This window comes from Phoca vitulina, unplaced genomic scaffold (assembly GCF_004348235.1).
Source record: "Phoca vitulina isolate PV1807 unplaced genomic scaffold, GSC_HSeal_1.0 scaffold1, whole genome shotgun sequence".
In the NCBI taxonomy this organism is placed as follows: Eukaryota; Metazoa; Chordata; class Mammalia; order Carnivora; family Phocidae; genus Phoca; species Phoca vitulina.
In genome coordinates, this window is record NW_022589704.1 from 3,492,728 (window position 1) to 3,515,846 (window position 23,119).

Genomic DNA, 23,119 nt, shown 5'->3' on the forward strand with positions numbered 1-23,119 from the left:
TTTTTTTTTAAAGGTTTTATTTATTTGACAGAGAGAAAGACAGCCAGAGAGGGAACACAAGTGGGGGGAGCGGGAGAGGGAGAAGCAGGCTTCCTGCAGAGCAGGGAGCCCGATGCGGGGCTCGATCCCAGGACCCTGGGATCATGAACTGAGCCGAAGGCAGACGCTTAACTGACTGAGCCACCCAGGCGCTCTGAGAATTACTTTCACAAAAGGTGCCAGACTCAGGCAGTTCTTTCACATTCTTAAGATCACAGGGGCAGCTGTGGAGCTCCCCAGGTCTTTTAAAGAGTTTAAAAAAACCCCCTGATCCCAACCCTCTCAAGATGGCATGTCCACGTGCCCTGCAGCCACGGATGTCTCCACCCACTGATGAACAGACACAGAAGTACCACAGCGGGCGCTGGCTGACGTAAGCCGGTCGCACCGAACACCCTAAAGCAAGGTTTTTTCAGAAATGCTTCAAACTAACTATAAAATCACACTCCAACCTGTCAAAGGGAAAGGTTATATGGCCATTTCAATACAAGCTGAGAAGGCACTTGATAAAATTCAACATTCATTTCTGATTAAGAAGAAACAACCCTGTGAAACCACGAAGAGGTTCTCTTCTTAATGTGACAAACATCTCGCCCAAACCGAGGGCACACACCCCAGTCATTCCTGGGAGCCGGGGGCAGTTTCATGACAGGCCGGGATCGCCTGACTTCACCTTCAAGTGGTCAGGTCTGTCTGCTCCCCTGTGGTTTCCGTCTTCCGTGTCGGGCTCCCACCCACGGCTCGGTCGTCACGCGGAGCCTTTCCAAAGCAGGGCGGGGCTGGCCACCGCGGGGCCACGTCCTCCGGTGTCCGGGAGCCACGCAGCGGCCCGGCCCGCGTCAGGCCTGGAGTGAGCGTGCCGGGCTGGCTCATCAACCCCCTCCGCACCCCTGGGGTCTGCAGCCGGAGCCGCAGCTGGGGAGCAAACCGTCGCGCCCTCCCGAACCCCGGCCCCACCACGCGGGCACGGGTGACGAGCCCGAGACGAAGGAGCCCCCGTGCGTCTCTGTGGCCCGGGGCTGGCCGTCGGCGGGCTCAGACAAGAGGGCTTGGGCGTTCGTGTGACCACTGCGTGCACACGCGAACTTTAGGATGCATTTCTCCAAGGTTCCTCCGACCGTTTATCTCCTTATGCTGTAGAACAGGGACCCCGGACATCTTGGCCACCCCGTGTCCCCAGGGAGCCCAGGGAGCGGGCGGCTCTGGCCCAGCCCTCGGCTCGCAGCGTTCACGTGCACAGACCCCAGGTTCCCACCAACACGCTGGCCCACACAGAAAAGAACAACCCGACAGGCTTCCTGCAAAACCCCGCTGGATGGACGAGGTCACTTCCACGGCACGTCTTTGGAGCCAGCTCCCTGGTCAACCGCACCTCCCTGATGCCCGGGGCCTTGCCGAGGGAGGCGGACAAGTGCTATGTCCTCAGAAAATGAAGAATGTGAATAGAACAGAGAACAGACAGCCCTGGGAGGTTCCGGGGAAGAAGAGGAAGGCCAGTGGAAAGCGGCTGCTGTTGTCTCTGCGGGCTAGGAGCAACAGTTCCTCAGAACCACCCGCAGCCCGTCCAGGACATGCGTCAGCTGGTAGATAGCAGAAGGGGGTCAGGGAGAGCTGGACTGCCCTCCGAGGCCTCCTCGGGCCAGGGCCCCCCTTCCCACCCCGCGGGGCCTCCGGCTTCTCGTCTCCTGGCCTGCAGCCCGCCTGGCGCTCCCATCCCCGGAGACATTCCACAAGGGAGAAACGCAAGACAGCGGGCCGGGGTCACTCCGCTTCATTCCCCGGGCGTTGGCCCCGGAAGACGCTGCCCAGGGGGGCAGACCCCCGGGCACAGACAAGGCCCTGAGGGCACCGCCCCTGGAAGTGACCCCCACACCCCCCTCCGAATGGCGTGCGTGCTGCAGACACTCAGCCTTGGGAGCCTGAACCTGGCCCCTCTCCCACGTTCTGGTTTCTGCCCACTTCTCAAGACCCACGCAGGCACGACCTGCTCTGTGACGCCCCAGGCCGGAAAGGATTGCACGGTTGCTCTTCTGCAGAGAAGTGGCTTCTTCCACCCCGGTCTCCTCTTGAAACCCCCCCACCCCCCTGCCCGTGCACTCCTCCTATTTCCTCCAAGTCAGGACTCGGGCCTGGCGCTTTTGGTACACACGCCCTGGCTGAGTCCTCTGGGCCCCGTGGCGCCCCTCCCCCATCTCCCACCCCATTCTCTTCATCCATTTGCAGCTGCCCATTTGCTATCTGTCTCCCCACCGGACCGGGACGTTGGGAGGGGCAGGGCGGCTCGCCTCAGTTCCCCGTGGAAGCCTGGCCCCTGTGTGGGGGCACAGCGGGGCTCAGCGCACAAGTCTGACATGCCTGCGACTCTGGGGCCCCCCGAGGGCACCGCCTGGAGCCCTTGTTTCCCAAGCCTGGGCCAGGAGGGAGAGGTGGTGGAGAGCACTGCCCCTTCCAGCCTGGGCTGTCCTGAGGCTCCTAAGTGGACAGAGGAGCTCCAGAAACCTCTGGGGCTCCCTGCCTGGATACGGGGTCTGCAGGGAGGCCCAAGGCCCCCAGACACGTCTCAAAAGCACAGACCCACATGCAGACCTATGTGTTCTGTGCCAGTCCCAGAGCCCACCCTCAGGCCTGGAACCCGGAACGGACTTTGGGGGAGCAGGGGGGGTACTCCCTGGGAAGATTGTTCAGCTCTGCATCCAAGCTGGTCGGGGAAGCAATGTGTGGGGGTCATGCCGTGCACGGGGCCATGTGTGGAAAGGAGAAGAGTGCCCCTTCCTCCAGGCAGGGTTTGTGGCTTCAGCCTCCACCTAGGCCAGCTGCCCTGTGAAGGGTACAACCTGCCAAGCTGTGGTGTGTCCTTGGGCTAGAGACTTGGTGTGCAACCTCCATCTGGGAAGACCATCCCAGTGCTGAGCTGGAGACCAGGGAGCCAATGTACACGGAGGCCTCCACACCCCCAAACCCACGGGGGAAGCGCCAGTCAAGGCGCCTGCTATCCACTGAGGGGACCCCAGTGTTTTCCTGTGTTTCTGGAAGATTTAAACAGAGTTTGGTGGACAACACAGAGCTCTGCCGCCACACGAGGCGGCTCTAGGCCCAGCCCTGGTTTCCTGAGCTTGGCACCAGTCGGGCCACAGTGTGGCTTGAACACCTTCCTCTCCGGGCTCTGCAAACAGAGCACTAGCTCCTCAGCAGCCTCCCGGCTTCCTCGACGGGGCACGGCCTGCAGAGAAATGCTCCCGCAGGCGTAGGAGCGGCGGGCCTAGAGGAGGCGGGGGGACCGCAGGGTCCTGTGTTGGGAGATCAGGCTCTGGGGACCTGAGGCCGCAGAGACACAGAGGGAGGTGGGTGCACCTCTCCAGCTGCCCTGCTGTGGTCGGGCTGGTCAGCCTGTGCACCAGGGGCTGTGGGTTCTTGCTGGGAGCACATGCTGCTGGGGCCTGGGGTCAGGCCAGGCCTGGTCTTGGTCCCCTGGGCGATGGACACCCGGTAACTAAGGAGGCCACATGGGAACCACGCAGGGAGCTGTGGGCATGCAGAACGGGGACCCGCTTAGGTTGGGGTGGACAACAACATGCCCCCCACAGCCGAGGGCAACAGTCCCCAGCCAGGACTGCTGATGGCCTGGCTCTCCGCCCTCCACAGGCCCGGAGATACTAGGACATATTCCCATAGGCAGGTTACCCCCTGAAGCAGCTTTAGGAGCCAGCGTTCCTACCCGCTCCTTACAGACAAGTGAACTGCGGGCCATGTGGGTGACCCCGGGTGGCAGTGAAGGGGGTGGCCCAGGGGGCTGAGCCAAGTCTCCTTAGCTCCTCCACGCAGGTAGCTGCCTCCCCTGCTTGCCCCCAGAAGCCCCTCGTGGGGAGGAGGCACCCAGCTGGGGCCTGGCCTCCTCAGCCTCCCTCCACGGCTCCTGTCCCGTGGCTCTGTGCCGAGCGGCTTCTGGTGCCTCTGCTCACGCCGGGAGGGAGGAGAAGCTTCTAAATCTGTTCCTGGCTCCGCGTGCAGCCCTGCTTTGGCAGCAGACACAGTGCCCGGGGTGCTGCCGAACCAGGCCCCCCGCGGAGAGGGCCTACCGGCCGGGCGAGGCCACAATGCCTCTTCTGAGAACAGGCTGGGGCAAGAAGCAGGCTCCCGGGGTCCGGAGCTCAGGGAGATGAATCTGCAGTTGTAAAATTCAGCGGGCGTCTGAGAACCCAGGGGCCTGTGGCCGACCCCTGAGCTGTGCCCGCTGCGGCCCAGGCGTCGGCGTGACCCCCACCTTGTCCTCGCTGTAACCCCGGGGGAGGTCAGGGACCCCCGTGCAGACCCCGGGTCTAGGAAGGTGAAGCTGCCGCTCCCACGCTCGCTGGGACCTGGGTGTGCACGTGTCTGAGTCAAAGCATTAGGAGGACAGCCGGGCGCTGTATTTGGACAGTGACACCCCAGACATTATCCTCGTGAAGCCACGCAGGCCACGGGAGGGAAGGGCTTTTCCCTCCAGCCCACCCTGGTCTCACTGCTCTCTGCCCGTCCCGCCCCGGAGACCCTTTGTCTCTGTGATGCCACCTTCCGCAGGGACCCCACTCCGCCCTCCCCCCACGTTCCACCCGCTCGCGGCCTCGTCCAAGTGGCCCCTGCCACCTGTGCCCCCAGTGCCCCAGTCCTACCGCATTCGGAACTCAGGGCGACACTGAGGGAGGGGGAAGGGCAGGGCCATGGAACATTCTACGCCACGGTATCCTGCCTGGCGGGGAGACTGAGCGCTGCGCCGTGGTGCTTTCACCTGTTGGGGGCACAGCGGTCCCGCGGCTGACAGCGAGGCGGAGAAGCCCCCTCCGAGGTGCCCGGTCCCTGCCCACATGGCACACACTGGCCCCCGGGGGCCCCGCAGCTGTCGGGGAGCCTCCGCCTCTGGCCCGGAAGCCCCGGGAGGCCCGGCACCAACTGTCTCCCCGGAACCGGCCCGGAGGGGGTGTGCTTGAGGGAAGGAAGGCACACTCGTCTCCCTCCTGACTTGATGGGGCCGCTGAGACCTGCCAGCGCCGAGACCCTCACCCGCGGGCCCTCCACCCATCCTGGGGCTTACTCTGAGGGAGGAAGAGGGGCTCCCCAGCAGCCACAGTGCTGGGAGGAGGTGTGGCTCCAGGAGGGAGTGAAGGTCCTGCCCCCTGGGTCCCCACCAGCCACAGCATGGACCCAGCCCCTGTGGAGTCTTTGGCAAATGGCTAGCACTTAAATACCCGGTTCGGAACTCCTTCGTGGTACCCACGTGCCCTCGCCTAACTTGTCGAGGAAGAACCACAATCGGGACGGGGTAGGATAAGCTACCACCAGCCCCTGGCCTGGCAACACTCTGTCCTACCCCCCTGCGAGCTTGTGCTCATCCAGGCAGGGAAGCCGCTGCTACCCACAGCAGGAGAGGAGCTTCCAGCCATCTGCAGCTGCCTCTCTGTGATTCAACATCAGCCTGGGACAAGCGCGCACCATGAAGCAGCCCCAGCACCCCAGGAGGATGAGAACACAGAGACATCAAGGTCACAAGGACCTGCAGGCCCACCTGGCTTTCTGGAGGGGGTCTTGAACTCATCCCCCCTACCGGCACCGGGACAAGCTGGAGGAGGGGAGTCAGGCATGTCCCTGGGGGTCCTGGCTGTCCAGGGCCTGATGGTCTGTCTTGGGCTCCTGGAAGGCAGCCCCTGAGCAGTCATGGGGCTCTGGGCCCCGCTCCTGCCGGCCCCACGCCGTCACTGTCCTTTCCCAGTCCCTGCCTTTAGTAACCTGCAAGCAACCACACTGGAGGTGATACTTAAAACATAAGAAACCATCTCCCTGCCTTCTCAGAGACAAAGGCACTCCGGCTACACCAACTTCAGAAACCCAGGCTGTTCATCACAGGTGTATTTTCCCGCCAAGCTGTCACTCCCGTAGAAAGGCAGCTTTTTAAAGCACCTTAGAAATTTTTTGCTTTTGAGAACGTATTAATCATATGGCTTATTCCTAGGATTTACTTCGAATAGTCGTCAGAATTTAAAAGGTATGTGTGAAAGGGAATGATGAGTTAAAAATAGTAAGACATGCTTGAATTAACAGCCTATTTGCAAAGATGAGTAGCCACGAGCCCAATCAGACCAAGCATTATTACTGACAAAAGTCAGAACCATGCAGGGTGAAAAATAAAAACAAAATAGAGGACGGAAAGAAGAGACAGGTGTTAGAACATTAACCCAAATCAATGAGGAGAGAAAGAGAGACAGACACAAAGCAAAATTCGAGGAAGCCAAAAACCCAGAGACTCTGGTTCTTTCATGGAGGGGAGGCCAGGGTATGTGGTCTGACCCTGTCAGAAAACCAACACAGAAATCAGAATGTCTGCGTTTCACATTTCACGGCTGGTTGAGTGAAAAAGAGCTTTCCAACCGCCAAGCTCATCGGAAAGATAAAAGAAAAGACATCACGTTTCAACAATGGGAAGAAAAAAAAGAAATCAGCGTAACAAGATAAAGAATCAAGACAAAAAAATGGAGCACTGAAGGCTGAACAGAAAGAACAAACACGAGGTCATTTTCTCGGTTACGAGGCTCATCGCTCTCTCTGTGGAAACATAAAATCCAGCAATATGCTGTTTGCAAGAGACACGAGACGAGGAAGAGGAGGTGTGAGTAAACTTCAAGGGGCTGCAGACTGGTGTTTCAATGCTAACACGAGGCCAAGAACTATCACATGTGCTGAGAGTCATAACCTTACGTCACGGTCGATACCGGCAGCATAATAATGGGGCATCTAAATGCTATAGAAATAGAGCAAGATCTATGCATAGACACCTGCCAGAAAAATGACACAGAAACCATGCTAGTTTGGTCAGGACTGAAGAATCCACTACTCCATTATCAAGCACACAGAAAGTTCAGGAACACGGGAAGGAGCTGAGTAGCGCGACAGAGCAGAGTTCATTGCTCTTTCGTGGGAATGAAACAGGATGAGCAGAACATGCTTTGTTTTCAAGGATTGGTGGTGTGTTTACAGAAGGTGATCGTGTGCAAGGTCTCAAAGAAAATCTCAACAAAAAGACAAAAGCAGGAACTATTCGCTCTCAGTTCTCTCACTCTCTCAAGAGAAGAAGAGACTAAGAACCAAACAGAAATACAACACTTGAGAATTAAAATGTACTTGCCTAAGGAAAAAACTGTCTGATACAATGAAACCAGGGACATCTCAAAACCAGCAGAAAGTGGCAAAGAAGTTCCTGAGGGAGAAATCTTACGGCCTTAAGTGCCTTTATTAGGTTCTAAAAAAGGTGAGAAAAAAATGATGTAATAAGCATCTAAATTCTATCTCGTGAAAGAAGCAAATATTTTTTTTTCAGAAAGGGAAAAAGAGGGAAAAGCAAATGATGAAATTTAAAGCCAAAAAATTTTTAAAAGACATTGCTATGTAAAACCTAGCCTGTTTTCTAAAGACCTAAAGAATGAGCACAGTGACCAAAAAAGTGGACCTTGTCATCTCCCTCTGCTGACCGAGGTGACCTCTACACAGAGAACACAAAGGACAAAAAAAACACAAAGGTTAAACAAAATTTTGAATATAGAAGATCTGAAACATTTAAGGGGATGCTATGTGTCATTATGTTTTAGGGAGGAATGTGAAGAATACAGACCCAATGAACACTGCTGAAATACAAACGTGAAACAAAAAACAGAAAGCCCAAATCAATCAACAGGGAAAATGGAAGAAGAAATCCTCCCCCACACATGTAGATCTGATGGTTTTAGTGATGAATTCATTCACACTTGCAAGGAATGAATAATTATCACGTCATGTAAATTATTTCCCACTCTCGACCCCTATGGTCAGCTGAGCATATATATTCCATCAGGCAAATGTGACCCTAATCCTAAAACTTCCAGGAAGCTTCTGAGGGAAATCAGGAGATGTCAAAGAAGCAAATACTTTTATACTCATTTTACTGGGGGGAAGACAGAGGCCCACAGAAGTTAAGCTGTGATGCGATCAGCAGGATTCCTGAGAGGCAAGTCCCACTGGAGCTCTGTGCCTGGTCCACGGTGACAGTTTTGTGCTAATTGCTAAGTGACAGCATCCGAAGGTAGCAGCTGATGAGCCAACCCGGCGGCTGACGCTCCTCAGGACACAGCGGCCAGAGACACTTGCCGTGGGAAGCAGCCCTTGCTTTCTCTCGTTGACTGATGGGTGACTGGCCATCTCAATTAGAATCTCAATGTGATAGGCAGTAACCTCTTTGACATCGGCCACAGCAACTTCTATCAAGATACATCTCCAAAAGCTAGTGAAACAAAAGCAAAAATGAACTCTTGGGACTTCATCAAGATAAAAAGCTTCTGCACAGCAAAGGAAACAGTCAACAAAACAAAGAGGCAACTCACAGAATGGGAGAAGATATTTGCAAATGACACTACGGATAAAGGGCTGGTATCCAAGATCTAGAAAGAACTTCTCAAACTCAACACCCAAAAAACAAATAATCAAGTCAAAACATGGGCAGAAGATATGAAAAGACACTTCTCTGAAGAAGACATACAAATGGCTAACAGACACATGAAAAAATGTTCATCATCATTAGCCATCAGGGAAATCCAAATCAAAAGCACATTGAGATACCACCTTACACCAGTTAGAATGGCAAAAATGGACAGGGAAAGAAACAACAAATGTTGGAGAGGCTGTGGAGAAAGGGGAACCCTCTTACACTGTTGGTGGGAATGCAAGTTGGTACAGCCACTTTGGAAAACAGTGTGGAGGTTCCTCAAAAATTTAAAACTAGAGCTACCCTATGACCCAGCAATTGCACTCCTGGGTATTTACCCCAAAGACACAGATGTAGTGAGAAGAAGGGCCATATGCACCCCAGTGTTCATAGCAGTAATGTCCGCAATAGCCAAACTCTGGAAAGAGCCAAGATGCCCTTCAACAGATGAATGGATAAAGAAGATGTGGTCCATATATACAATGGAATATTACTCAGCCATCAGAAAGGATGAATACCCAACTTTTACATCAACATGGATGGGACTGGAGGAGATTATGCTAAGTGAAATAAGTCAAGCAGAGAAAGTCAATTATCATATGGTTTCACTTACTTGTGGAACATAAGGAATAACATGGAGGACATTAGGAGAAGGAAGGGAAAAATGAAGGGAGGGAAATCGGAGGGGGAGATGAACCATGACAGACTATGGATTCTGAGAAACAAACAGGGTTTTAGAGGGGAGGGGGGAGGGGGGATTGGTTAGCCCGGTGATGGGTATTAAGGAGGGCACGTACTGCATGGAGCACTGGGTGTTATATGAAAACAATGAATCATGGATCACTACATCAAAAACTAATGATGTACTGTATGGTGACTAACATAACATAATAAAATTAAAAAAAAAAAAAAAAAGAATCTCAACGTGACCTCTTACGGAACTTGGCAGAATGGTTCTTCATTCTTTTGGAAAAACAGGCAGAAAATATAGCAAAGAAACCAAAACATAATGTGAAATGCAATGAGAATGAACAGACAAAGAGAGCATGAGATCTTCTAAATTGTAGAAAATATTATAGAGCCACAGTGATGGGAAGGGAGGGTATGGCCCCAAGACATAAATAAAAATTAACTGAAACGATCCGAATGTACACAAAAACATATTATGTATTAAGCTACGCATAACCAAACAGCAGAGGTAGGAAATAATATTTAACAAATTAAGTTAGCATCATTGAAGTAGGAAGGAAATAAATTTTAATTCATGTCTTAATGTTAAACTACAAGAAACGTTATTTCAAAACCCATAACAACTGAATAGAAACAGAACATAATGTTGTGGCCAAAGGACTCCCTTGAAATTGCGACAATTGAATTTCTGGAACAGATAGGACTGTGCCCAAGTCACAGACCTCTGAGGAGTGAGTCAGGGCACACATGTAAACTGAATAACTAATATATTACATGAGGAAAACAAACATCACCAAAGTAAACACAAGGGACATGTGAAGAGAAAATATTTGGAACAAAACAACAAATAGCTAACTTCTGCCACGTTCAGGAGTTTGTAAAATAAGATTAATAATACTCCCAATGACTCAGAAGATAAGTAGCAAAAGTTATGGTCAGATAATTTGCACTTGAAAAAAATGCAAACAACTGTAGAACGGCTTCTCCTTTCTAACAGCCAAAGGCGGGCACATTAAAGGAGAGAAATCTCATTTAAACCTGCAAAACTAAAATCTCTACAAACTCAATACTCAGGAACATATGAGGAAATAAATAGTTTCATATGCTGCTGGTAATATAAATTAGGACAATTCCTTAAAAGGGCAACTGGGAGGGCAGCCCTTTCTGCCCACAGGTCCTGTCCCCGTGCTTTAATAAGACCACCTCTTTGCACCAAAATAAAATAAAACAAAACAAAATAAAATAAAACGGCAACTGGGCAAAACTTATCAAGAACCACAGAATGAGGGCACCTGGGTGACTCAGTCGTTAAGCGTCTGCCTTCGGCTCAGGTCATGATCCCAGGGTCCTGGGATGGATCCCCGCATTGGGCTCCCTGCTCGGCGGGGAGCCTGCTTCTCCCTCTCCCGCTCCCCCTGCTTGTGCTCAATCTCTCAAATAAATAAAATATTAAAAAAAAAAAAAGAACTACAGAATGTTCACGGCATGGGCTGTAGTAAGTCCATGTGTAAGAATTCTTAAAGAAATTAGTCAAAAAAAGAAGTAAGATTGTATGTACAGAACTGCATCATTTATAACAATAAAAACCTGGAAAAGGCTCAACATAACAGGATTGCGAAAATCAGGATGTTTGTTTGGCCTTCCCGACACGGAGCTAGGCTGCATCCAGCTGGCCCAGGCTGGGAGGGTAAACTCACCTCTTGCTACTCAAAAGGAGTGTATTTTTAAGAAAGTGGGTTCTCCAGTTTTTAGCTGAGCGAAGGGGGAGCGCAGACGTAAAAGGCACCTGTCCCGCAGCATGTGCCGCAGGGCACTCCGTGCATAAGTGTCCAGGGCTGAAGTCCTGGGAGCCACCAGGGGAGCAAGTTGTCCTCAAAATATGCAGGGGGAAGGCAGATGGCCACCCCGTGCCACAGCTCCCCGGGGGCCCTCCCACGGTGGGTTCAATGTCGCTGGCCCCAAGAGTGCTCGGAAGATGGCCACCAACAGAATGACCGATGAACGGATGGGTCCTGGGAGACCCTGGGGGTGGGAGGAGTGCTAGGCTGAAGGTCAGCAGTGGGGGGGGGATGACAGTAGTGGGGGGACAGCTGCTGTGACCCCCACCCTGCCGCATCCACTGTACCTCCCCACCGCGTGCTCCCTGCCCCCTCGGGGGGCACAGCCCCGGGGGCCACCTGAGAACACACTCGGGGGGCACCGCGTGAGCCCGCCCGGCCCCCCTCCCCGACAGCACACTCCTGTCCGCACAGCCTGGACATCTCTGGGGCCTTCGGGCTGGGGCAGCGGGGAGTCAGAGCCGCGTGTCCAAGGCAGAGGCAGGAGCGGACGGCATGTTGCCGCATGTCCCCGTCACCAGGATCCGTCCCACCTGCCTGAGCCTGCGCTCCCAGCCGGGATCTGCTCAGTGTCACCCTGCTGCTGACCTTTTACATGGTGACTTCATCCCCAGACCGAGGAGGTGGGGGGGGCAGGGCAGTTCATCACTCGATGGAAACGGATGTCACGCAGGCTTGGCGCTACGGCTCTACTCGGTCGGTCACGGCCACGTCTGGGGAAGCACATGTGCCCTCTGCTGCGGCCAGAAGGACCCGGGCAGCAGACATGAAGGGGGGCCTCGGATGACGCCGTGGCCCCTGGGCGGGGAGGAGCGAGGGCCGGCGGTCCTCCTCGCTGGCTCCCAGCGTCCCCCCCACACCACCCCACACAAGGGACCGCTCGGTTTCTGGCCTCTGCAGACACACGTTTCTGGGAGCTTTCTCAAGGAGGAAGTGGGGTTCTTCCTGCCCATTCCCTAAAAGCCTCCAGTCCAACAGGCGGCCATCCACAGGCCGTCTGGGGATCATCATGAGAACGCTCGCTGGAGTAGCCATACAGATGAGGGAGCCCCGGCCCGACGTGCTGCTGCTGCCCGTGATGGCTTCCCACCCCCCGAAACGCAGACCGTTCCTCTGGCTGGTGGGGCACAACCAGACGGGCACCTTGTGCTGGGGTGATGATGCAGCTGGGGCAGGGTGGGGCTGGGAGCCACGGTCTGAGGGTCTCCCCCGAGGGAGTCCCTAGGACTCTTCTATTGCATCTGCCTGCCCAGGGCTGGCTCTGGGTGCAGGCTGGGGGAGAGCAGATTTCCAGAACCTTCCGTGCCCCCCTCCCCTCTTGTCTAGAGCACAGATCTGGGTGCACAAAGCCTAAGACAACTCCTTCCTTCCTTCTCCAGCATACCCCGCTCCCCCATGGCTGGTCCCGTTGCCCCAGCCCTCTACCTGCCCCCCCAGGTCAGCCGTGGCGGAGCTCCTGACACAGGGTGGAGGGGCCCGGCAGGCGTTTGCCTCGCTGCCGCCATGGACATTCCGCTCAGAGACAGCCTCCCCTGTTGCTGCTGTGGGGTCCTGGTGGTGCGTACAGTACACTTCTCCCCAAGATGCCACCTAGGTGCATACTTCCAGAAGCTGAATTCGAGAGGGTGGAGGAAAAGGTGCCCCCTTTCCTCTGCCCGCCCAGCAAACTCTGAGTCCCATGATGCCTCCCCGTCACAGCTGTGGCCTGACAAACCCCAGGGGTGGCTGCCGGGAGCTCCGGGCCCAGCTCAAGTGTCCTTCCTCTCTGCTGACACCAGCAGTGGAAGAACGCCCCGCCCTCCACGTTTGCACACCAGGAGCATGCGGGGGGGAAGGCAAAGACGTGCGGAGAGCTGTGGAGGACCACAGCAGACACCCTCACCCAAGGCCACCTGCCCTGGCCCTGAAAAGCTGTGTCCGCACCTCTTCCCGCAGGGCCGGAGCTCCCCAGTGAGGCCCCAGGCTGGGGAGCAGGAGGGACGGCCTGGGCAGAACCAGCCTGGCTCCCAAGGGCAAGCTGGGCCACCTTCCTGGGACAGCGTCCCTGCCCCCGAAGGCCTCCAGAAGTCAGGATCCCTGTGCACCTGGGCTCTGCAGACACGGAAGGACGCCCCCTCCCCGCCCTGACCCTGGTGGGCAGAGGGGTGGGGAGCGGGCACCTGTCCCAGGGCCTCCGGATAAGAAGGGCGGCCGAGCACTCAGGAGCACAGGGCAGGTCCCCGCGCAGATGCCCTGCCGCACAGATGGGGGCTCCCCGGCAGCTCACGGCCCAGCGGGAGGCCCCCATGGGGGCAGGCGGCCCATGCCAGGTAGCCGGCGGGCTCCAGAGAAGGGCGGCCCAAGCACCCTGGGCGTGGCCTGTCCCGAGGCCTGGGCCACATGGCCTGGGTGCAGCCGGAGTCCCTGGGAGGACGGCAGCCACTTCCTGGGGAGACCTCTGTGCCTTTCAGTTCCTGTTGGGATTCGTAACACAAGCAGCTTCTCTAGCACCCCGAGCCCTGAAGAACGTCCTGACTTGACTCTGGAGGGACACACACAAGAAGGCTCTTTGTTCCAGTAGCAGAGGGGGAGGGGCAGCAGCTGGGGAGAGACCCCGCGGGGGGCCCAGGAGCCCTGTTCCCGTCAGCAGTCCCCGGGAGAGGAGCTTGGGGCCTGTGCTCCTGGCTGAGGTCACAGCACTGCAGCCCGCACCCTAAACATCTGCTCCGTGTCCTTCCCTCAACGTCCCAGGGCTGGAGAGCCCTCTTCGGAACTGGGCCGCGTCTCGGGACAGCCTGGAGGGCTCTCCATGCCCCGCACGGGGTCCGCACGCTCGGAGGGACGCCGGGGACGGGGGCCGGGGAGATGTCAGCAGTGACAAATCCAGAAGCTTCTGGGCAGAGACGGGAGGGGCGCCTTGACAGGTGTGAAGGTGAAGTTAGGTTCTCTGATGCCTGGTCATGGAAGGTGGTGACCCAGTCCCCTGGGACCCCTCCGACATCTCTCCCTGCTCAAGGTGACACCTGGGAGCCAGCAGTGGGGTAGGAAAGGAACGGCAGAGGGGCCTCCTAAATCCACCCAGCACTTTTTGTCTTGGGGAGAAAATCCCATAGATGCAGTCACTTCAAAGCCAAGCATTTTCTCCTTGAGTTCCTCATGTTCGAGATTCTTCTCCTTCTCTCTTCTGCTCTTTCTCTCCCTCCCCCAGACCCAGAGGAACATCTCTGGAGATGAGAGTTTCTAATGACACATTTTCCCATGTTCTCTGTAGCTCCCCAAATTAGATTATATTTCCAGTTAATACACTAAATGGCATTATATTTCCACTAGCAGACCAGGCCTGCAGTTTAACAAGCTAGCCCCGGGGGAATCATGGGTTTGGCCTGGTGCCCGGAGGCGGGGGTGGGGGGGGGTTGGGGACCTGCCCTGCTGAGCCCATCTGTCCTCAGGGGACCTGAGACCAGGACAGGTCAGACACGTGGGGAATCTGAGAAATCCCAAGCTTCCCCAAACAAGAAAGGACTCAGGAGCAGCCCCCAAGCCACCCTCAGGACTGAGGAGCTGGGGTCAGGGTCGAAGGCCATGGACCGAGCAGACCCACAGTCCCAGGGCAGGTCATTGTCCTCTTGCTGGAACACGGCCTGAATGCTCTTGTCAGCCCTTTGCTTTCTCTCAAGGTCTTGATCTCTGAGCAATGATGCACAGTGATGCTGAGAAGTACTTTGGAAATCACCCAATGTTTCCATCCAGTGTCCTAAGTGGAGCAGGGCTGATGAGGGCCCCCCTCTCGGTCTGCTGTGACACAGGAGGTGGCACTGAGAGCCTGGGGGCCAGAGAGCCAGCTGGCGTGAGCGGCCCCCACGTGCCCCACAGTGGATTTTGTCCCCATCTCCTGCGGAGTGTGCATCCTACAGGAAGCGGGCGCACGTTTGTCACTTGGGAGGAAGGTAAGTCTCCTCTGCCATGCAGCTGTTTTAAATCCTCTGACTTCAGAGCAGGATCCAGAACCTCCCTCTGTCATATTGGAGCCACCTGCAGGCCCAGCCCAGTTGCTAGGACAGCCGTGACCTCAAGCAGCAGGAATCAGGGACCTCCGGCCTCGTGCCTTTGGAGTTCTCCACCCGCAGCGTTAGCCTGGGGCTGGATCCCAGACCCCAGCAACTGCCCAGGTCTGCTCTTGGGGTGCCACCTGTACCCCAACGACAGGCCCTAGCTGCGCTTGGCTCAGGGAGGGGTCTCTCCCAGCACCTGTACCCTTTGTCAGATGCCTGCCTGGCCTGTCGTTCCCCAGCCGGGGCTGGGAGAATTCCCTGGGACCAGCCCGCCGTCTGGCTCTCTGCCTGTCACTGCTCCACCTTGGGGCCCTGCTCCTCTCTGGACACTGTGTTCTGTCCTGGAGGTGGCCCTCCTGCTTGCACATGGAGCTCTTGCACCCCTCGCCACGCCTGGTCTCCTCTCTGGGTCCCTCCTCTCTTCTCCTGCACCCAATCGTCTGGACAAGTTTGTCTGCCCCAAGACACCCCAGACCTCTACTGCTCCAGGAGATTCTGGAAAGTCTGCCTTTGGCTTGAGTACCAGGCTTGGTAGCCCATTGCAAATGGGCCCCACCAGGCCCCCTGGATGTTGGCAGGGGCCGAGATGAGTTGACTGAAGGCCATCAACCACCTCCCACTTCTACAAAGACAGGGCATCCCCACATCTCCCCTGAGAATCAGGAGGCAGCCGTCTCGTACCCCTGGGGAGTGTCAAGAGCTGAGACTTTGAGAGCTTGTTTGGAGGTTCCAGCAGGGGAGCGCAGCTACTCGTATACCCTTGACCGAAGAACGGTCCTCCTCTATCGGGGAAGGTCGTCCTCTTCGACCGAGCGCACAGCTTCGGGAGGGACCCACATGGAGCAGTGAGGGAGGAAGGGGACACCCGCCTAGCCAGCCAGATCAGCCGAATCAACTCTGGTGAACAATGGGGTGACAGATGTCGCAGCCAGATCGCCCTCACATCCAAGAGCTGAGACTTTGGATCCAAAGAGACCTTGCGAGCCGTGCCCCTGGGCAGATAAGGTAGGGATTACAACTTGTCCTACCATCTCCTGAGGTTGCTGCTTACTTACACAAGATGACAGATGCTAAGTGACTGGCACAATGCCTAGCACACAGTAGGTACTTATGAAATGCGAGCTGTAATAATAAACTTTTCTTGGAATGAGGCGAGCGATAAGTAAGCATTCAGTAGGCAGCGAAGACCGACTGTTCCGGAGGAGAATTCATGCTGTAGATGCAGGTAGTAGGAGAAGGCTTGAAACAGGGAGTGCTGATAACAGTGTGAGCAAAGTGTGCAGGGAGATGACACAGGACAAAGGGGCATCTCAGCTCATGGGGGGCAGAGACGGGCTCATGAATGAACAGGACAACCGGGCAGCTCATCTGGAAGAAGACAGAGCTTGCTTCCTAGCACGCTGCCCCCAGAATGAAGGCTGGATGCACCGGCGATTGAGACGTGCCCCCGAAACCACGCAGACTCGAGGGGAGAGCAGGGTTGGATCCTCTTGAACCCTGGCATGGGGAGAGGCCGTCCAGCTGTGACTCAGATCCGGGCAGATAACATGCTGATGCACACGGCTATGTGAAAACAAGGTTACATGGCAGCAGAAACACCGGGAATGAAGTCAAAAGACAGCTAACGAGCTGCGAGAGCATGTCTCATGCGCACGGCAGGCAAGGGTCTAACGTCTCCTCTAACACAGAGAACTCTCTAGGGGCGCCCGGCTGGCTCAGTCGGTGGACGGAGCACCCGACTCTTGGTTCTCAGGGTTGTGAGTTCGAGCCCCACATGGGGGTAGAGATTACTTAAAAATAAAGTCTTGGAAAAAAAAAAAAAAAAGAACTCTTTAAAAAGGACCAGAAACCTGACAGAAAAGGGGAAAAGACACGAACAAACATTCACAGAAAAGAGAACAGAAGATGAATTTGTCACTGGAGAAACGCAAACTGACACACCAGGGAGACACCCTTTCTGGCTGAGCAGGCAGTGAGGATTCAAGGTGTGCGGGCAGCGGGCGGGAAGCGGCTCCCTCATGCTGCAGGTGGGGCTGCCCACTGCCGGCCCTCCTGGAAGGAAACAGGCCATGCTCGGCACAGCGAGCTCCCGCCTTGCACCTGGCAGCCCCCGCCCGGGGAGTCACCGTGGGGAGGTAGCTCTGACAACATGAGCACGCATATGCACAGGGTCATTCCCTTCAACACTCCCTGAAATTGGAAAATACTGGGAAAACCAAATGCCTCTTGATGGGAAAGTGCTTGGAAAATTATGCACAGAGCACTATTATCCAGCTGCAAAAATGCGTGACAAAGCTCTCTATGCACTGATAAGAACGGATTTCCAGCATATAGTGGTAGGTGAAAAGAAAGTGCAAAAAGAATACCTATATAAAGGGCTAGTATCCAAAATCTATAAAGAACTTATCACTCAACACCCAAAAAACAAATAATCCAATCAAGAAATGGGCAACAGATATGAACAGACATTTCTCCAAAGAAGACATACAAATGGTCAACAGACACATGAAAAAACGCTCAACATCACTGGGCATCAGGGAAATACAAACCAAAACCACAATGAGATACTATCTCATACCAGTCAGAATGGCTAAAATTAACAACTTGGGAAACAACAGGTGTTGGTGAGGATGTGGAGAAAGGGGAACCCTCTTGCACTGTTGATGGGAATGCAAACTGGTACAGCCACTCTGGAAAACAATATGGAGATTCCTCAAAAAGTTGAAAATAGAGCTACCCTACAACCCAGCAATTGCACTACTGGGTATTTACCCCAAAGATACAAATGTAGTGATTCAAAGAGGCACCTGCACCCCGATGTTTATAGCAGCAAAGTCCACAATAGACAAAGTATGGAAAGAGCCCAGATGTCCATCGACAGATGAATGGATGAAGAAGATGGGGTGTATATATACACAATGGAATACTACTCAGTCATCAAAAGGGATGAAATCTTACCATTTGCAATGACAGGGATGGAGCTAGAGGGTATTATGCTGAGCAAAATAAGTCAGTCAGAGACAGACAAATACCATGATTTCATTCATATGTGGAATTTAAGAAACAAAACAGATGGACATAGGGGAAAGGAAGAAAAAATAAAATAAGAGGAAAACAGAGGGAGGCAAACTATAAAAGCCTCTTAACTCTAGGGAACAAACTGAGGGTTGCTGGAGGGGAGGTGGGTGGGGGGATGGGTTAACTGGGTGATGGGCATTAAGGAGAGCACGTGATGGAATGAGCACTGGGTGTTATATGCAACTGATGAATCACTAAATTCTACCTCTGATACTAATAATACAGTATATGTTAATTTAATTGAATTTAAATAAAAATTAAAAAATATCTATAGCATAGTACAAGAATAATCTATAGTATAGAATAAGAATATAGCATAGCATAGTAAAAGAATATCTTTAGCATAGAGTAGTGTAAGAATATTTATAGTATGGTATAAGAATATCTACAGCACGGGGCGCCTGGGTGGCTCAGCTGGTTAAGCATCCAACTCTTGATTTCAACTCAGATCATGATTTCGGGGTTCTGGGATCAAGCCCTGTGTCGGGCTCCTGCTCATCAGGGAGTCTGCTTGTCTCCCTCTCCCTCTGCCCTTTCCCCTGCTCTCTCTCTCTCAAATAAATAAATCTTTAAAAAAAAAGAATATCTATAGCATACTACACTATAGTACAGTAGGAGAATATCTATAGTATAATATACTTCATGTGAGAAGGATAGAAGAGAAAAATTCATACACCTGCTCATCTGTGCAAAAGAAACACAAGAAGGAAGATGCAGAAATGAATGAGATGGGTCACCCACAGGGAGTAGGTAGGAGTGGGTGGCAGGCAAGGGCCAGGTTGGACTGGGGGAGTGAGGATGAGGGGCCGAGGGAGGCAGTGAATGAAGCCAGCCAGGTGGGAAGAAAGGCACTTTGGCAGCAAGACCGAAGTCACAAAGGGGAAGGGGCCCAGTGCCAGCCGTCCTTGGGGACTCATGGGCCACCCCTCCAGTGCAGCCAGCCCCATTGTCCCAGGAAGTTCTGAGCCCTGGACAGGGTAGGAAGAACAGCCTCAGCCTGACCACGGAGACCGAGGGAACCAGCAGAGACACCCCCGTGAGCGGGGGCTCCTGTCACGGAGACTCAGCCCTGTGGGCACTAGACCGTCCCGCACACGCCCGCACTTGGATGGGCCACATGTGTCTCAGAGGGACACAGCCCAAATGGAACCCTCCAACAGCAGAGGCCCCTCTGGACAAGGCCCAGCATCCACCCTGGCCCAGGTCATCACGGACACAGCCTCCTCCATCCACACTCGCTCATCACTGGCATCCTCCTTCGCCCTTAGGCTGTCCCCGTCCATGGCCAGCATTGTCACCCTAGACCTTGGTGAAGAAGCCCTCCCAGTGGCCGTGAGGGGACTCCTGGCACCAGGCCCTGCAGCCCCCACCCCAGCCACACCCCTCCCACCAGGGGACACACGAGACTTACCCGATGGTCTTGCCCCAGTCACACCACAGTGTCTTCCCGATGGCCTCCATGCTCACCTTGAACCGGGTGAGGCAGAGCTCCTGGAGGAGAGTGCCGTAGTTGGCGTCCTGGCAGGCCGTGGCCATTAGGATGTGGTGCACTGCAATGAGAGCGCCCAGGGATCAGGAGTTGGCCCTGCCTGCTCTCCCCCACCTTCCCTATGCACCCATGGGGGGCCCGGCCCAGAGCCTGCTTCCACCTGATCCCTGGAGAAGGAGGCTGTGGCTCCAGGATCCCATCCCAGCCCAGCCCAGCCCAGCCAAGGCCCTGCCTGCTGCAGTTCTTGGACTCCCTGATGGGCCTCACGGACATGTGTGGACACCCAGCTGCATCTTGCAGCTCTTGGGCCTGGGGAGCCCACAGGGCAGCAGGTGAAATGGCCCAAGGAGAGGGTGGTAGCCCTCAGGGCACGCAGATTGTGTGGGGAGTTCTGGGGTCCCTGACTCTGAAACATGGCCTAGAAGGGTGTGTGTACTTGAGTGGGCTTGCCCCATGGCCCCTCAGACTCCTGCCCCCCCTCTGCCTCCATTTTCCAGGAGTAAAATGTAGAGGAACTGGTACTCCAGCCCCTATGATACACGAGTACTGCCCAAAGCTCTTCACATGCACAGATTATCTTGGAGGCAGGTCCTATTGTGATCATCCACTTACTAGATAGTAAGGGAAACTGAGGCTTTGGGGCTCAGAAGCGGGCCCAACGTCCTAGCACCAGAAGAGGTGTAGACTTGACTGAAGTTGTCTCACCTACCTTGGGTCCCACACTCAGCCAATGCCCAGTCCCAAGAGGTTGAGGACTAGGCAACAAGCTGGGCAGTGCAGTGGAGGGCCTGACCTGTCTTTTGCTGCAGATCTGGGGGGAGAGGGCAGATGATGAAGGGGGTGATTGGGGTCACAGATGTGAGTGATGACAGCAGGCTGTTAAGTGCCATTTTAGAATGCAACTCCTGGGGGCTCAATGGCTAGTTACTGGATGGGCGGATGGGTAGGTGGATGGGTAGATAGGTGGGTGGATGGACGGGAGGGTGCATGGGTGGATGGATGGATGGATGGATGGGTGGGTGGGTGGATGGATGATTGGATGGATGGATGGATGGATGGATGGATGGATGGATGGACGGATGGACAGATGGATGGACAGATGAATAGATGGGTGGATAGATGGATGGATGAGTGGGTGGATGGATGGATGGATGGAAAGACGAATTGGATGGATAGATGAATCGACAGATGGAGAGATGGGTGGGTAAATGGATGGATGGGTGGGTAGGTGGATGGATGGAATGGATGGATGGATGGATGGGTGGATGGATGGATGATTGGATGGGTGGGTGGACAGATGATGGATGGATAGATGGATGGACAGATGGAGAGATGGGTGGGTAAATGGATGGCTGGGCAGAAGGATGAATGAATTCCACAAACCGCAGACCAGGGCTCTGACCCAGCCCATAACCATGCCAGAATGGAGTGCTGAATGGGAAGCTGAAGCCCTGGATGGGGCAGAGGTGACAACTGGCTCAGAGGGTAAGGTGTCAAATCGGGAGAGGAAGAGATAAAGAATAGTTCCAGTCACAGGTAACAGAGCCAACTGGCAGCCTTCAACAAAAGGGCAGACTGACACTGAGGACCTGGGGGGGCAGGCCAGCCACAGAGGCCACCTGCTGGCAGCTGGGAGCCCTGGCAGCAAAGCCCTGAAGTGGCCCTCAGGTGTGCCCTCCCTGTGCCCTCCTAGAGTCCCTGGAGAGGGAGGTGGTGTGGGATGGACGGAGGCTGGGCAGGAAGGAGCCTGTGCTTCTGGAAGACAGGCCAGGATGTCACAAGTGGGCAAGAGCTGTCCCCTCAGGGCAATGGCAGCTCTCAGGAAGAGGACAGGTGGCCAGCCCCCAGTAGGCAACCACACACTGAGCCGCGCAGGGTCCAAGCCTCGGGGTCAGGGGAGGACTGTGGTCAGAGGGAACTGTTATCCTGGGGGTTCAGGAAAGAGATACAGCAGGGGAACCCCAGCAGAGGGGAACCCCGGAGGCCCACTGATTCCACCGGAACACGAGAAGGGCGTGGGAGGAGAACTAATTCATTGAACTAATTAAGCGACAGACTCCCAGGGCTACACACATCTTCAGAGGGCGGCTGAAGCTGACACAGCGAAATTTCACAGCAATGAAAGAAAAAGAAAAACCCAGACAAAACACACAACAAACCCCACAGCACACGGAGGTAGAGGGGAGGCCCAGGCGTCCCTGTACCCACTGTCCTGGATGGTGTCCCCTGGGGACGGGTCCCACTGGGGCTGGCAGGGCACCCTGGAAAGCTCCTGGGCGTTTGGCCTGAGAAGCTGGGGAGAAAGGACGGAGACGAAAGGCTGGCGTGTGGGGAGAGCTTCTCGGAGGGTGAGGACCCACAGGCAGGTGAGGTAACCCGTCCCTCGACGCCCTGGGACGGAGAGCCCCCGCTGGAGCGTGCAGCAGAGGAGGCCGGGAGGGCAGAGCACATCCCTGGGGCTCTCCGGGAGCCCGGGGGGCTCCCCTGCCCTCAGGGGCCTCCCACCCACCTGAGTTCTTGCCACTTTCCAACAGCCCAGGTGTGTCCCCCCCGGAGCCCACACGGGCACGGCGGATGCGCCCCAAGGACCAGCTGTGGATGACCCCGGCGCCATCTGGGCAGACTCGGGGAAGGGGTGACACCTGGCCCATGAGGGTACCCCTAAGAAAGCCCGCCTGCCGTGGACAGGTGAGGTGCTGGGGCTCACAGGGAGCTCAGGAGGGCTCAGACACCGACTCCTGGAAGGAATCCCAAGTTGCCCGTCCAGCCTCATTCCAAGGGTCACCCCTCCGTTTGTCCCCACCCCTCCCTGTTCCCAGCACCCTGCCTGTCTCCCCGCCAGGCACACTCTTCCCCAGCGAACCCCAGGCCCAAATGTGGCCTGTCCGCGGCCATCGCCTCCTCCGCTCCGGGGGCTCCCAGCTGCCCCCCCCAGCCCCGCCAGCCCACTTCCGCAGCCTCACTCAGGGGCTTGAGCAGTTTTCTTTCCTCAGAACAACGTGGGCCACCTCTCCGCCGCCCCACTTCCTGCCGTGTGTGCGGGTCCTCCCTGGCACGCCGCCGCTCTGCGCGTCAGGGTCTGTCCGGTGTCGGGTCAGCGGCCCCAGCTGCGTGTCGGTGACATTCTGCGGGGGAGGCAAGCCAGGGTGCTTCCAAGCGCCGGCCCCGCTCCTGCTCTGGAAGGGTCAGCCCCAGGGCGGACGGAGATGATCGCGCCTCTCAGTCGGGTGGCTCGGCTGCGCGCAACAGAAACCCACGTGGGCTCGCGTGAGCCCCAGAGGAATCTGCTGGGTCGGGGAAGGACGGGCTGCACCATCGTCCTGCAGGGCCAGTCCTGGGGAGACGGGGTGCCACCTCTGCTGCTGGGGGTCCCCAACCCGGGGACCAAAAGGAGGGGCACGCCCAGTCTACAGTCCCTCCTGTTGCAGTGTCCCTGCCCTGGTGTATTCAGGCCCATCTCCTCCTGTTGTCC

At 55.7% G+C, this 23,119-nt stretch overlaps 1 protein-coding gene across 1 annotated transcript in view; it reads right to left on the reverse strand.

Moving 5' to 3' along the window:
• Nucleotides 1-23,119, reverse strand: part of RAMP1 (receptor activity modifying protein 1) — a 43,617-nt gene that overhangs the window by 8,964 nt on the left and 11,534 nt on the right. Inside the window, exon 2 of the mRNA XM_032392380.1 lies at nt 19,570-19,708. Within this exon, the coding sequence (XP_032248271.1) occupies nt 19,570-19,708 (139 nt within the window). The remainder of the gene's footprint in view (nt 1-19,569; nt 19,709-23,119) is intronic.